This window comes from Maniola jurtina, chromosome 4 (genome assembly GCF_905333055.1).
Source record: "Maniola jurtina chromosome 4, ilManJurt1.1, whole genome shotgun sequence".
Classification (NCBI taxonomy): Eukaryota; Metazoa; Arthropoda; class Insecta; order Lepidoptera; family Nymphalidae; genus Maniola; species Maniola jurtina.
The window spans coordinates 4347634-4361293 of NC_060032.1; the positions used below are offsets into that span (position 1 = coordinate 4347634).

The window sequence follows — 13660 nt, forward strand, 5'->3', positions numbered from 1 at the left end:
GGCCGTGGTTAGTTACCACCCTACCGGCAAAACCGTGCCGCCAAGCGATTTAGCGTTTCGATACGATGCCGTTTCGAAACCAAAGGAGTGTGGGTTTAATGAAAACTGCCATACCCCTTCCAGGTTAGCCCACTTGCATCTTAGACGGCATCATCACTTACCACCAAGTGAGATTGCAGTCAAGAGCTAAACTTATATCTGAATAAAAATAGGGCTCCATACCATAATACAAGATGTGTAATTATTGGTTGTACAGCGGCAGTAGAAATAGGTAGTCTGTGAAAATTTCATATATCTACCTACTAGCCGATGCCCGCGACTTCGCCCGCGTGGATTTAGGTTTTTTGAAATCCCGTAGGAACTCTTTGATTTTGCGGGATAAAAAGTAGCCTATGTGCTAATCCAGGATATTATCTATCTCCATTCCAAATTTCAGCCAAATCCGTCCAGTAGTTTTTGCGTGAAGGAGTAACAAACATACACACAAACACACACACACACACATACAAACTTTCGCCTTTATAATATTAGTGTGATTACGGTCCACGAGATAGAACTCGACAGACGACGGACAAGTGGAAGCGCGTAACAGCGCTGCTCCCCTTGGCACCCAAAAAAGGCAGTGATAGCTTAGTGTTTAAACTTCGACCTCCTATTTAGAGGGTCCAGGGCACGCACCTTTAACTTTTCTGAGAGTGGGTTTCCATAGTGAGAAAACCTGTATGCCTGAAAATTTGTAGCTGTCAGCGTAGTGGACTATGGCCTCGCTTTACTCATTCTAACAGGAGACCCGTTCTTAGTGGACTGACAATAATTATTGTGATGATGGTTTTTTTTTTCAAATAACAAGTATAGGCACGCGATTAAAAAATTAAATAATCTGATAAAAACTACAAAACTCACTGTGTGTCTTATGTATTATTTAAAAATATAGTATTATAATAAATAATATAGGTGTTGATCGCAAAACACGTAGTCTTTGAACACGAGGCGTATGACCAGAGCTTGTGTCCTTGCTGTTCCTGCGCAGGCTGCTGATTGAACCTCAGATTGGACTACCTACTTGTTTTGCGATCATTCTATCTAATCTATCACTTATGGTTTTTATTTCTGCAACAGTAATTTTTTTAAGTAGTCTGATTTATAAACGATATGTCTACATTCTTCATCACGCTATCAGTTAAACAAAATATAATAATTCAAAATTTACACGTGTCTCATCTGATAAGAAAAGGGCTAACAAATTTTTTGCGCAAAGGATCTTCCTGGCTGTTTAGCGCGGAAATGTTGCCAGCATTCTTAGCAGCATTCCTCGCTAGCATGATTTGTTCAGTAATTAGATAAGGCTAGCTTTAAGTTTTATTGTAACGTTTTCTTTTTTAAATAAAGTTAACAAAATATATTCACTTAAATATCAATAATTACAAACACTTCATATTTATTGTCCTTGGGTTCGTCTATGATTTGCATAGCCGAGTACGTGATAGCTTTCACTTCTGATCCTTGCGGGTGTTTCCCGATCTGGAATTCTTCGCCGAAGCACTTACAAATTATCCTAAACTCCTCAGTGTTAAACTCCGTGATCTCTAGCTTCTTGCAAATCAGAAAAGGTTCAACGGAGAATAGATAGAGCAATTCGTCAAGGAAGTGGTAGAGGAGGCCCATCAAGTCATCGGCGTTAGCTTCGATGGTGTGAACTTCCTTGATCTGCACGTAATCCATATCTGTCATGTAAGCAAACATCGCCATCCCACACTGCTCGAATGCTTCTTTTAATGTATCACCCCATGCATGCAATCTGTAACAGAACAAATTTTTATTGTTAAGCATACTGAAACAATTGAATACACTTTGTAGCACAAGTTTTTAAGGCAAATAATACGTTAAAACTAAACCCCTTTGCAAAAAACGGGTGGTTAATTTTATACTACTACAAAGTTTTTAATGTAAGTATAAAATGTGTTACTGGCATTATAAAAAAGACCTGCACTCGATCTCAAGAAACAGATTCTCTTTAGAGGTAAAAAAAGTTCGACTGAGCCACGGCAAGACTGCTTTTTAGTGACTCAGGCGTTAAGGAACCGGTAGAGTACCTACCCACATGGACTTTAAAAAAACCTACAGACTACAGTTTAGCTCTGCGGCTACCAACATACGCGCCGGAGTTGCCTGATTAAGATTTGCAAGAAATTGTGCATCCTAGACACAATATGGAAACTGCAGTCAGCCCCTGAGGACTGACGTGACGGGTGCTACAAAGAGTTAGACAACGTTATGCAAATACCTACTGTGTTCTGAAGAAATCACTTCTTATGGTAGGGGCTCGTACAATTAATACGTATAGGTGCCCGCTTTTTTGCAAAAGAGTGTATTTTGGATTTCACTGATAAATGTGGCCGCGTTAGAAAATAAAACAAACTACGACATCGGTTATATAATTTGCTATATATCTACAGGTTTCAACCAGGAGGAGGATAGGAGTTTGGGTGAAGCTGAGTGATTGAGTGATTTTATATGCAACAATTTTTCTACGACACATGCACACTTAATTATTAAATTTTATATGAATAAATTGTACTGACTCAGTGCATTAGTTAGAGGGTCCGACGCGACGCGATGTTAGAGCAGATTCTCAGAACACTACGAATTTATTCAAAAAATCGGTTATGCTTATCGAGAAAATACACAGATATTCTTCTGAAGTGCCCAAAAGGAAGCCTATAATTTTAGAACGATGTCAAAGACAAAAAATTGTATTAAAATGAGATATTTGTGTAAGTACATTATTGTTCAATTTTAAATTAGAAAAAAAAGTTTAATTTTAAACTGGAGTTTGCACATTTCGCTCCTCCCATAAACGCTCAGTGCGCAAGTCAGTTTATAAAGCGACTCATGATAGGTACGGTACATACCTAATAAAAGGTCCGTGTAAAACATTCAAGGTACACCTATAGGTTAGGGAACAATAAATCGATTAAATAAGGGCTTACACCTACTCTGATATCCGAGGTGTAAGCCTTTCAGAGCCTTTAAGAGGTGTACCGCTTTTTTGGTGGGTTGGTAACCACTTGGTCACTAGCAGTAGCCAAAAACAAAACTTAAGCTAATTTTGGAAAAGTTATTATCAAAACCATCGTCACTGATAGGCGCGAGGCGAAAGACCCTTACAAATTGCAGGTAACTTACGAAACTTTTACTTCATGACTAAAGTATAGCAGAGAGACAAAATACATATAACATCTTAATCTGAATCAACGCCTAACTTACAAACTACTTCTGGATGAACCAGATAAACTCAGGAATGCGGTAGGTCTCAACTCCCATTTCATAACGGGGCACACACAACGGATTAGAAAGTCTTTTTCATTATAAGTGTTACTGGCAATCCTCTATGAGAGCTTGCATGAAAGAAAATGAAACATCAACGCAACGCAAGTGCCGTTAGAGCCCACGCCTGATTTCCCCAGTCGTACTTTTGTAAGTCCTCGACAAGTGAGCCTGCTAACTTTTTAGAGCATGTTTGTATAAATAATAGGACTCAGGAGTAACAACTCCAGGAAGGAAGGGATTTTAACAGTTAACACCGATTAAATGTGAAAACCGGCCAAGCTGAAGAAAATCTTCTAGGAATTACGATTGCTATATCAACGAACGCCATATACACGCAACGCAACGAAGTTATACGTGGCGTGGCGTGCTATTAAGTTATACGTATAACATCAAAAGGAACTCCAAATCATCATTTGTATCAGAAACATTGAGCAAAAACGTTCCGTGCGAGTAGCTTGGATGTCGACCACATAAGGATGCCAACCCTCACGATTTCTCGCTGTTCCGTGATAGAACTGCTGCCTTGCCGGCTTTTCAGGAATTTGTTGATCCACCCTTTGAATAACATATATTGAAATTTAGCGGCAACACCGTCAAAGGGAGTTTAGTTCCACAATTGCGTGAAAAAAGATTCAGCTAGCATTGTTTGTAGTCAAAGCGCAATAGACACCTTGTAGTGGTGTGCAGTGTGGTTAAAGAAAATATAGGGTGGAATGAGATCAAATAACTCGTCAGATCTCTACCCATTATAAAGATGTTAGAACACAAAAGCTTCCTAACGTTACTTAAGGCTGTTCACAAGTTGGACTGCCCGCTTTTGAATCAATCAGATTGCACAAGTAGATGACATCTGTTCTAAATTGTCTTGCTTAGAACTTATAAATCAACTCGTATGCAATCAAATTACAGGGATCAAATTACATGTAACATCTACCTGCATTTAAAAGTCTCACCAAAGTCAGTTCAGCCATTTTGATGATGAAGGACAAAAGTTTTTAATTTGTGTTTGACAGCCCACAAAATATAACCTTATTAATTACCATAGATAAGCCCATAATGGCCCATAATATTATTTAGATGCAAATAATTGTTTTTGAGTCTCAAAATTATTTTTTACTTATTTTATACTAGATAACACCGCAAGTTCGTCCCGGTGGATTTAGTTTTTTTAAGTCCCAAGGGAACTTTTTGATTTTCCGAGATAAATAGTAGCCTAAACCATGATGCAAACTATTTCTATACCAAACCTCAAAATCGATTAGCAAATGCGATTAATAGGAATAGACAGATAGACAGAATATAAACTTTCACATTTGTCATAATATTAATATAGAAATACAGATTTATAGAAATTTAAAATATTATAAAAGCAAGCAGCATAAGCAAGCAGCTTATGCAACTTTATAAAATTACATTAAGTAAATAATTCATATAGTAATTATTATTGAAATTAACTGTTTGTCTGTAACTTTAAAATATTTGCATTTTTGCAATTATCATCATCCAAACAACAACTTTTTAAATATTCATCAGTCTGTTGAACCATTCTAATCTGGCAGTACAACTATGTGAAGTGACTATGTGAAGGCCAACCTAATTTATTCTCAATCTAACTCTCACAGTAAATAGTTATTCATAGCAGACAATTTTATAGGTAATTGCTTGTTTAGTAATAAGGTAAAGCTGAAAGACAAATCTCAATTTTAAAATTTTGTAATAAGTATCTACAAAGTAGTATTATTTTCTTTATACAGCAGATACAGTAGCTATGTTGCATTTAATTGGAGCTTATTACTCTAATTAAATAAAATACACTATCATTATGATAAAATAGTATTATTACAATTATTTTTGTCAAAAATAGCAAATATTATTTTATAGTTATGTACCCTAATTTCGCTGTACCATCCTATATATAAGTTTAGTGCATTAAATAAATTTAAACATGCCTTATGAATGTTTATATCTGTCGTAGATTTGATCTGTATACCTAACTAAGTCATGTATAGCATGGTAATTATTATTATAGGTAAATACTAAATAAATAATAACAAGTGTAAATTAAAAATTTTCAACACCCCTGACAAATCATTTTCAAATAAATAATTATGTATATCTAGGCAACATCCATCTTGACAACTTGACATTTGTCAATTGACACTTGAATATTATGAACCTAAGGGTTATTATCTAACCTTCTTTTCTACAAGAAAACTAGAAAATAGCTGATAACTTTTAAACGGCTGAACCATTTTTTTTGGATTATAGCTAAGAACACTCTCGATCAAGCCACCTTTCAAACAAAAAAAAGTAAATTAAAATCGGTTCATTCATTTAGGCGCTACGATGCCACAGACAGATACACAGATACACACGTCGAACTTATAACACCCCTCTTTTTGGGTCGGGGGTTAATAAAATACAATGACAGAATCAGTACTGCAATTTAATTTAAGTGAATATTGGTAAGTACAGTATTAGTATCCGTTATCCGCTAAAAATCTGTGAAGAGCAGGAGAGTCCAATTACTTATGTACCTTTATACTTAGAATATTTCAATTGTGTGATAGGCAGTTAATTTTTGCCATTGTTTTAGTAGTGGAGTTGGCCTCATGAGCTATAGCGAGGTCTGCCTTAGGACAAGACTCCAAACTACGGTAGTACTCCCAATAAAAGAGTACCTACCTATGTGCCTAGTTTAAGCAACATTTGTGCAATCGGCCCGAATTTTAGGTTAGAACGATCTATCAATAAATTACTAATTAAAAAGTTATAATTACTCACTGTACATCAGCGGTGTGGTCGAGATCTGTAAATAAATGTTAAACAATGAAGTATTTCGCACACCTAATCCTAAGAAAATGCATTAAAATTTTTATATAAATAGTGCTTACATTCATATTTCACCGGCGGTATAATAAAGTCGTCTTCATTCAAACCACCTAACTCTTCATCCATTTTTAAGAATCTGTATCACTATTTTCGTAGTTCAATAAACAGGTACTTATTGAAGATAAAGTAGCTTCAAAAATCAAAATTATTATTAAAATAAATCACAATATTATTCACAAACATGAAACATCCACATCCATTAAGTAATAAGTCATGGTCTATGGTCATGGTCAACTCTACCTGTAGTCTGTGGTTGGTCTGTGGTCTATGTAAATATTATAAAATTGAACATGGACTTCTTGAATGGCTACCATTATGCTATGGTGAACAGGAAAAAACATAGAGATAATTTGTTTATATACTATCTCTATGGAGATAATCCATGTGCACAGAGTGGTTTTTTTGTTTTTAATTTATTTTACAGCCCTTGATATACATAATCTATGCCTGGATATGACTCCTATGCTTGTATAGTGCACAGACCAGTAATCCGGTAAAGTGCGACAAAGGATCTACAAAAAAAATATATTTGATTTCTGTGCACTTTTCGTTTGATTTTATATTTTTTGTTTACGTATAGATCGTTTCTTCGAATCAATAGTAGATAATCTATGCTTCGAATAGTACCTATGGCGTTATGTTGGCTCGGCTGTCTGATAGGTGATCATTGGCACCATATTGGCATGAGAAGACGCAGATTTTGTTTATTTACATTTGATTTTCATTTCATTCATTCAGGAAAATCAAATGAAAATCTCGATGAAAATAAACAAAATCTGCGTCTTCTTTTGCAAAAAAGGTGCCAATGACTTGGACAGACAGGGGAGCCAACATAACGCCATAGGTACTATTCGTTGAAACGCACTACCTACCTATACACAGAATTTCCAACCACAGACGAACATACTCCTGTGATTGTATTACAATGTTGGGTGCAATGATACTAACAAGGAACATACTACTTGGATACTAAAATCATTAGAAAGCTACAAACCATCTGTCTTTTGATTAAAAAAATCGTAAAAAAATATTTAGCTGCATGTTTACATGTTTTTTGTAGAATGTCAATCAACAACATCGATACATCGATACATCGATATCTATTTTGTAACAAGCCTATAAAAACAAAATGTCAGTATATCTATTGTCTTTGGCAAAAATTATAAAAAATAAAAATAAAAATGGCAGACGCTGCGGTAGAAAATGCTCCCGCCGACGAAAATGACGATAATTGGCTTTATGGAGAATCAACTAATGATCAGATTGAAGGAGATGCACCTGATACTAATGACAAAATTCATCAGCAGCAAAGCACAGGCGACGGAGCACCGGTGAGTCTTTAAAAATAATTGACGTATCTCTCGAATAACCTAAATTTTGTTTATCTGTGCTTTAGTAAATTAAATTACTAGTACAATTCCAATAATTTAGCTAATTATTCTCCTTTTTATATTCATATATTATGTCTGTATTATTCATATTTAAATGTATGTTTATCAAACATGTCCGAATTGAAATCATTAACGTCCGAATGTCTCAGGCATCTCGTATATTGGTGCTCTAATCAGACAAGACGAGATATTTCGACATTATTGATTCCCAAATTGCCCCTAACGGGAATTGTACATGCCACCTCCCATTTATGACCACAGGGATCACTACTGCTTTGGAGCCATCAAAATAACTTCTTTACTTAACAAATAATGTTTCCAGGATGGAGAGGAGAAAGAGCAGGAAGAAGGCGAGGGTGGGGAGGGGAATGATGATTCCCACTTTACTGATGAGCACTTTGGTGAAGTGGGCCGCGACCACGCGGAGCCAGCAAACGGGGATGCGGATAGCCAAGACAATGGAGACTCAGACTCGGATGATAGCGATGATATTAAAGTTACTATTGGGGAAATTAAGTCAGGACCACAGGCTTATTCTGGTATGAATATAAAGGTGAGCTATCTATTTGCTAACATAGTTAATCTATTAAGGATCACAATGTGGTACCTCACACCAAATACCTCCAAACGAGTCCCAGGGAGCCACTGGATTCAGCTTTGTCCAGCAATGATGTTGATAATGATGATGAGCATGTCACTTCACACATCTGTGAGAACATTATGAAAAACTCTGCGGCAAGCAGGTTTCATGGTATGCATGCTTTTCATGGTTTTCATGCTTCTTTGCACATTTTCATCAAAAAAAAAATTCAAAATGTTTTTATTCAATTAAACTTTTACAAGTGCTTTTGAATCGTCAAAAAAATTTACCACTGGTTCGGAATGCTGTCATTAAAGCAAGTGGCATTTAATTGCTTAAGGAGCATGAGACGGGTCTGCCTGCGAAATTCAAATTTAATTTGGTTTTTCCCAATTTGTAAACTAATTCGACAATGTAGGCTTATGGCAATTTAATTGCGCCAATGGCAGTATCATCCTCACAGGTTTATATAAAAATCTACTTGAAAGGGTCCAGTTTAAGAAATTAGCTACAGTATCGACTAATTTGTGAGTAACTCATGTCAATCACATTATTTTGACTAATTTTCTAAACTGAACACTTTCAAGTAAAGATTTTTATTTAATCCTGTGAAGATTATACTGCCATTCTCGGAATTAGAATGCCATAAGCCTACTTTGTCGTATTTGTTTATAAATTGCGAAAAACCAAATTCATTTTGAATTTCGCGGGCAGACCTGTCTCTTGCACCTTAAGGCATATAATGTCTGCCAATCTGCACAGTATGATGGTCTATGGCCTAAAGCCTTTACATTCTAGAGGAGACCTGGTTGATCATAACGATGTCAAATATGTTTATTTTAGTATTTAGTGCCGATTTCACCAACATCAAGTGACGTCCAGTCGAGGAATGAATTGGGCGTAATGACAGTTTTTGTATTGAAAACCTGCCAAAATATCAAATTTACTCTCGGATTAGACTTATTTTACGTTGGTGAAATCGGCCTTTAGTGTTATTACACAAGGGCTAAAAACAAATAAATGATGATTAGTGTGCGAATGTGCAAGTAAAGAACGGAAACTCATTAATTTCAATATATTTGATACAGATATATGTGCAAAACATGTTCTAGCGAGGTGTTGGCCTCGTAGCGTCAGGCGGCGAGAAGCCCCGGCCGGTGCCCGCGGCCGGCAGCAAGGTGACGCTGGAGGACTTGGATGGACCTGGCAGCATCAATGGCGTGCCTGCGCTCGAGTTCAACATTGACACCATCGAGGACAAGCCCTGGAACAAACCTGGTGCTGATATATCAGGTAACATTATTAGGAAACTGTTTCTTCACTATACCTGCCACTTACAAATTTCTAAATTTAAAGGCAACACGCAAAATTCCCAGCTATCACAGACTCCACTGTGTACAAGTGCAAGTAAAAAATTGGGCGGTGCATATCGCATGCAGCATATTGTGCCATACAGATTTGTATCTTTTATTGGATTACAGTCAAATAAGCTTGTCGCTCCTTGTGTATTACGGAGTTGCGCAAATTAGAGCCTGCTTGAACATTGAGTTTTATTGTGGTAGTCCCATTTGAGGATGAGCTAAGCAGTGACATATTTTGCTGCAGACTACTTCAACTACGGCTTCAACGAGGTGACGTGGAGCGCGTACTGCGAGCGGCAGCGGCGCATGCGCGTCAACGAGTCGGGAGCCACGCTGCACACGCAGCCGCCTCGCGCGCCGCCGCCCGAGCCGCGCCGCCCGCCCGGTACGTACTGTGTGTACCAGCTGTACTAGCTATGGCTAACGAGGTGACGTCATCATCTCGGCCAAGAAGCTGCTGCTGTTCCTGGCGGCAGTCAGTATTGGACAAGAACTGTAAAACGGTGGCGATCACAATAGATCGGCAACGGTCATCGTGAAACAGGGTCTGAAGCAGTAAGAAGAAGAAGAACGAGGTGACGTGGAGCGCGTACTGCGAGCGGCAGCGGCGCATGCCTTAAAAAAATATTTAAAAAACTTAATGCCTGAGCAATAAGTAAACTTATTGCTTAAAACGATGATCTGACAATTTGGTGTGATCTTAATTTTGGATCAAAATAGTAGGGAGATTATCCCAAACATTGTTCAAACAACAATTCCTAAATAATTAAATATTTACTGATAAATTCTATTTTGAGTAATGTTTGAGTATTGAAATTTTCTTTTTCTTTTTTAATTGAAAAATTTAAAAAAACATTTATCAACATAAACTTACTAAAAAAAGATAGTGACTCCGAAATCTTGGTTTTTTGCGGAGATATTTACGGGGAATTGCACATTGCAACATACTGACACCTATGTTGGCTATCATTGAACCATATCAATTTGAAATAATTAATTATTTTTCGGGCCTTTTTTGAAGTGTATATCGCAAATCTAGCACTAAATCTTTATAGAAGGTCTAAACGTCTCTGTCAAGCATCTATTATTTTTCATTTTAAATACAAGTAAAGAACTAATGAGAAAATTAATTGCTTAATTTGGTTGTAGGGCCTCCGAGACACGAAGAGATGCCGCCGGGCGCGCAGAACAACTATCAGGCTCGTGAGAACACAATACAGGTAGAATTAATTCGATAAGGCAAGCTTTAAGTTTTATTGTATTATTTTCAATTTAAAATAAAAGGCTAAGAAATAATAGAAGACATACATTTAAAAAACCTATCGGTACCGGAAACTTGGTTCTTTATACAACTTGCAGGTAAAATAAGCTCCATATTATGAGCTCTAACGTTAAGAGACCAGTAACAGGTATAAGATATCATAAGGCTATTTTACCTGCACCAAGTGGTACCAACAGTGCGGTCAGTACCGCCCGCTGCGGGTAAAATAACTATAAACCAGCTTTTGTACGCAAACACTCTTTGTGTGTGGCAGGTGATGACAGCGGAGCGGCGCGAGTACGGACGCACGCACGGCCGCGACGCGCCGCCGCCCGACTACTTCACCGCGCCGCCGCCCGACCACGCCTACTATCCGCCGCCGATACAGCCCTACGAGGAGCCCTGGGGTGAGAGCTCACTACTCCCACAGCAACTCGACAAACGTTGATTAAACAATTGTATTTCATGAAATAGTCCGGCGCTTCACACACAAGCCTCCTGGGTCAAAGTTTCAGATGTTCTCTTTAGTTCTCTTGTAGAAAAAATTGTTTCAGCTGTTTGCATAATGATTTCTAACGCCTATTTTTAACTTTATTAATGTAATTCACTTATAGCTCATCCGGAACAACCTGCCTGGGTTCCCACCGAAATTAAAGAACTGACTCCCGGTCCCATGGGGCCCCCTATGGGGCCGCCCATGGGGATGGTGCCGCCGGTCGGGCCCCCGCACACCATGCCGCCGGTCCACGTCATGGGGCCTTCGTACGCGCCTCCCTATCGCTCGCACCTACCTCCGCATTTACACGAGAGAGAGCGCGATCGAGAGAGAGAAAGAGATAGGGACAGGGAAAGAGACCGCGAGAGGGACAGAGAACGCGATAGAGATAGACTGAGAGAGCGCGAAGAAAGGGAAAGAAGAGACCGAGACAGAAGGGAAGAGGTATGATTAAAGATGATTGTAGATTACAGCAGGAGCTGCGTGAACAGAATGCAACACAATTTTAATACATAAATAAATATATACCTATTGCATCCTTTTGCATATGCTCTCTTAGTTAGAACTTGTGTATGCGTACAATTTACTTCAAACTAATTAAAAGGAGAATGTTGTAGACTTCTTATTTACTACTGCAGTTTGCACATAAAATTATAAGGTCTATTTTCGTTTACAAGACCATTACATTTATAAAAGTCAGTGCTTAGTAAATTAAGTGTAAGTTGTCAATTATTTATTTCAAAATACGACTACAGTTACACCTGTGGCAGACTCGCTGCCCGCGAGGCAATAAAATAGAGTAACAGCTCGCCGCCTGTTGCGCTCTCTGTCGCACTTAAGGGCCTTACGGCAGGCATAGTGACGCACTACTGTCCTGTTGAGTGTCGATGTCGATGTGTATATTATTTAAAAGTATTTAAAACAATTACATTTATTATTGGTCAAAAATACATACATCAGGTCTCAGACTGACAGAATTCAATTGGCATTTAGTTAACTAGTTTGATGAAATTAATACTCATCCATTTTTCGGTTTTTTTTTAACTTCCGTTAGCATGACAATGCGCGCTTGAGGTTAAATATGTTCCCATATGTGTAAATATTCAAAAAACGCCCATTTTAACTTATATTAAATCAATAACACCAATTTATGGCCTCGCGGGTAGCAAGTCTGCTACGAGTATTTATACTATGAATTTTTTAATATAACATGATTTTGTTTGTAGGAGGAGAGGGATAGAGAGCGCGAACGTTCTCGATCTATAAAGCCTGATAGAATTAGAGAGAAGTAAGTTTACCTGCTCAGAATTTAAGTATCATTTAATTTATTTGTACTGGTGCTATCACTGTTTAGATTGCATTGCATTGCATTAAACATGTGCGTTGTATGGCATGATCGGGTTAGTCGTATTGGACCAAGAGCCAGCGGGGGCCAGACCTTCGCTGATCAAAGATCGAACGACGAGCGAATATTGATTAGGATAAAATAATACATGAAATGTAGTATTTTAGTAGTTAGACGCTGATGATGAAATTTTCATCATCAGCGTCTCTCTCATATGAGCAAATTATCAAGTGCGACTTGTTGTACTACCTAACTTAAATTCTTTTTGTTGCATACCTGTTTTAAATAAATCAGTTTGTGTTTTTATTCATTTCATTTATATTCAATGTTTATTTTCTAGGTCGTACAGACGCGAGCGGTCGCGTTCGAGGTCGCGACGCCACAAGTCGCGGTCGCGGTCGCCGCGACGCGAGCGCTCTCGCGACCGCGACAGGTCGCGCGACCGCGAGCGCAGCATCAAGCCCAAAACCAAGGAGCCGAAGGAAAAGGATGAAGACAAATGAACTTGAGCTCTTTGATTGCGCTGTTCGCGTATTAGTATTAAGTAATTAATAAACAACCATGTTTTTGATTATGGAGACATAAATAGCCTAAAGACTTTTCTTGTTTTATTTCATCAGCTTCAACCTAAAGGTGCAACACACTCTGTAAGAGTTGAATGGAGTCCAAACGCTACTACTTTTTTGATAACAATTCAAAGCAGTCAAAAGTACTATGAACTTGTTCAATTAATGTAGTTTTAAGTTTTCAATGAAAAACTTGGTAATATTATTGTGCTTTTGACTGAAAAATGTCGCTGAGTGGTTTTGACCAAGAATGTTCGTCAAAAATCACTTAGGGCGATTACGCACTGCATCCGATCCGAATCCGTGAAAATACGTTCCGAGGTAGATAGAATTGTATACTAGCTTACGCACTAGCTCCGACTTCCGTGAGAATATCTCTGATGTGTCTCTGATTCAAATCGTACATATGACGTAAATATGTCAAAGATGTCCACTGAA

At 37.9% G+C, this 13660-nt stretch overlaps 2 protein-coding genes across 2 annotated transcripts; one reads left to right on the top strand and one right to left on the bottom strand.

The window, feature by feature from the left end:
• Positions 1–1346: 1346 nt before the first annotated feature.
• On the bottom strand, positions 1347–6440 carry LOC123864678 (protein archease-like). Its single transcript, XM_045905301.1, has 3 exons — positions 6225–6440; positions 6115–6139; positions 1347–1798 (listed from the first exon to the last, which is right to left on the bottom strand). The coding sequence occupies exons 1-3, from the start codon at positions 6286–6288 to the stop codon at positions 1408–1410; spliced, it is 480 nt and encodes a 159-aa protein (XP_045761257.1). The 5' UTR covers positions 6289–6440; the 3' UTR covers positions 1347–1407.
• An 899-nt stretch (positions 6441–7339) lies between these two features.
• Positions 7340–13254, top strand: LOC123864648 (pre-mRNA 3'-end-processing factor FIP1). The gene is made up of 9 exons (XM_045905256.1): positions 7340–7553; positions 7936–8166; positions 9306–9486; positions 9799–9939; positions 10704–10774; positions 11090–11222; positions 11430–11755; positions 12538–12599; positions 12997–13254. Exons 1-9 carry the CDS (start codon positions 7404–7406, stop codon positions 13157–13159), a joined length of 1458 nt encoding a protein of 485 aa, XP_045761212.1. The 5' UTR covers positions 7340–7403; the 3' UTR covers positions 13160–13254.
• Positions 13255–13660: the final 406 nt, after the last annotated feature.

Excerpts from the sequence above, each read along its gene's own strand:
- LOC123864678 (XM_045905301.1), bottom strand. The coding sequence starts at position 6,288 with ATGGATGAAGAGTTAGGTGGTTTGAATGAAGACGACTTTATTATACCG. Across the intron at positions 6,140-6,224 it reads ACCGCCGGTGAAATATGAAT|ATCTCGACCACACCGCTGAT; the intron begins GTAAGCACTATT and ends ATTTATTTACAG. Across the intron at positions 1,799-6,114 it reads GACCACACCGCTGATGTACA|ATTGCATGCATGGGGTGATA; the intron begins GTGAGTAATTAT and ends GTTCTGTTACAG.
- LOC123864648 (XM_045905256.1), top strand. The coding sequence starts at position 7,404 with ATGGCAGACGCTGCGGTAGAAAATGCTCCCGCCGACGAAAATGACGAT. Across the intron at positions 8,167-9,305 it reads ATTCTGGTATGAATATAAAG|CGAGGTGTTGGCCTCGTAGC; the intron begins GTGAGCTATCTA and ends AACATGTTCTAG. Across the intron at positions 9,940-10,703 it reads CGAGCCGCGCCGCCCGCCCG|GGCCTCCGAGACACGAAGAG; the intron begins GTACGTACTGTG and ends ATTTGGTTGTAG.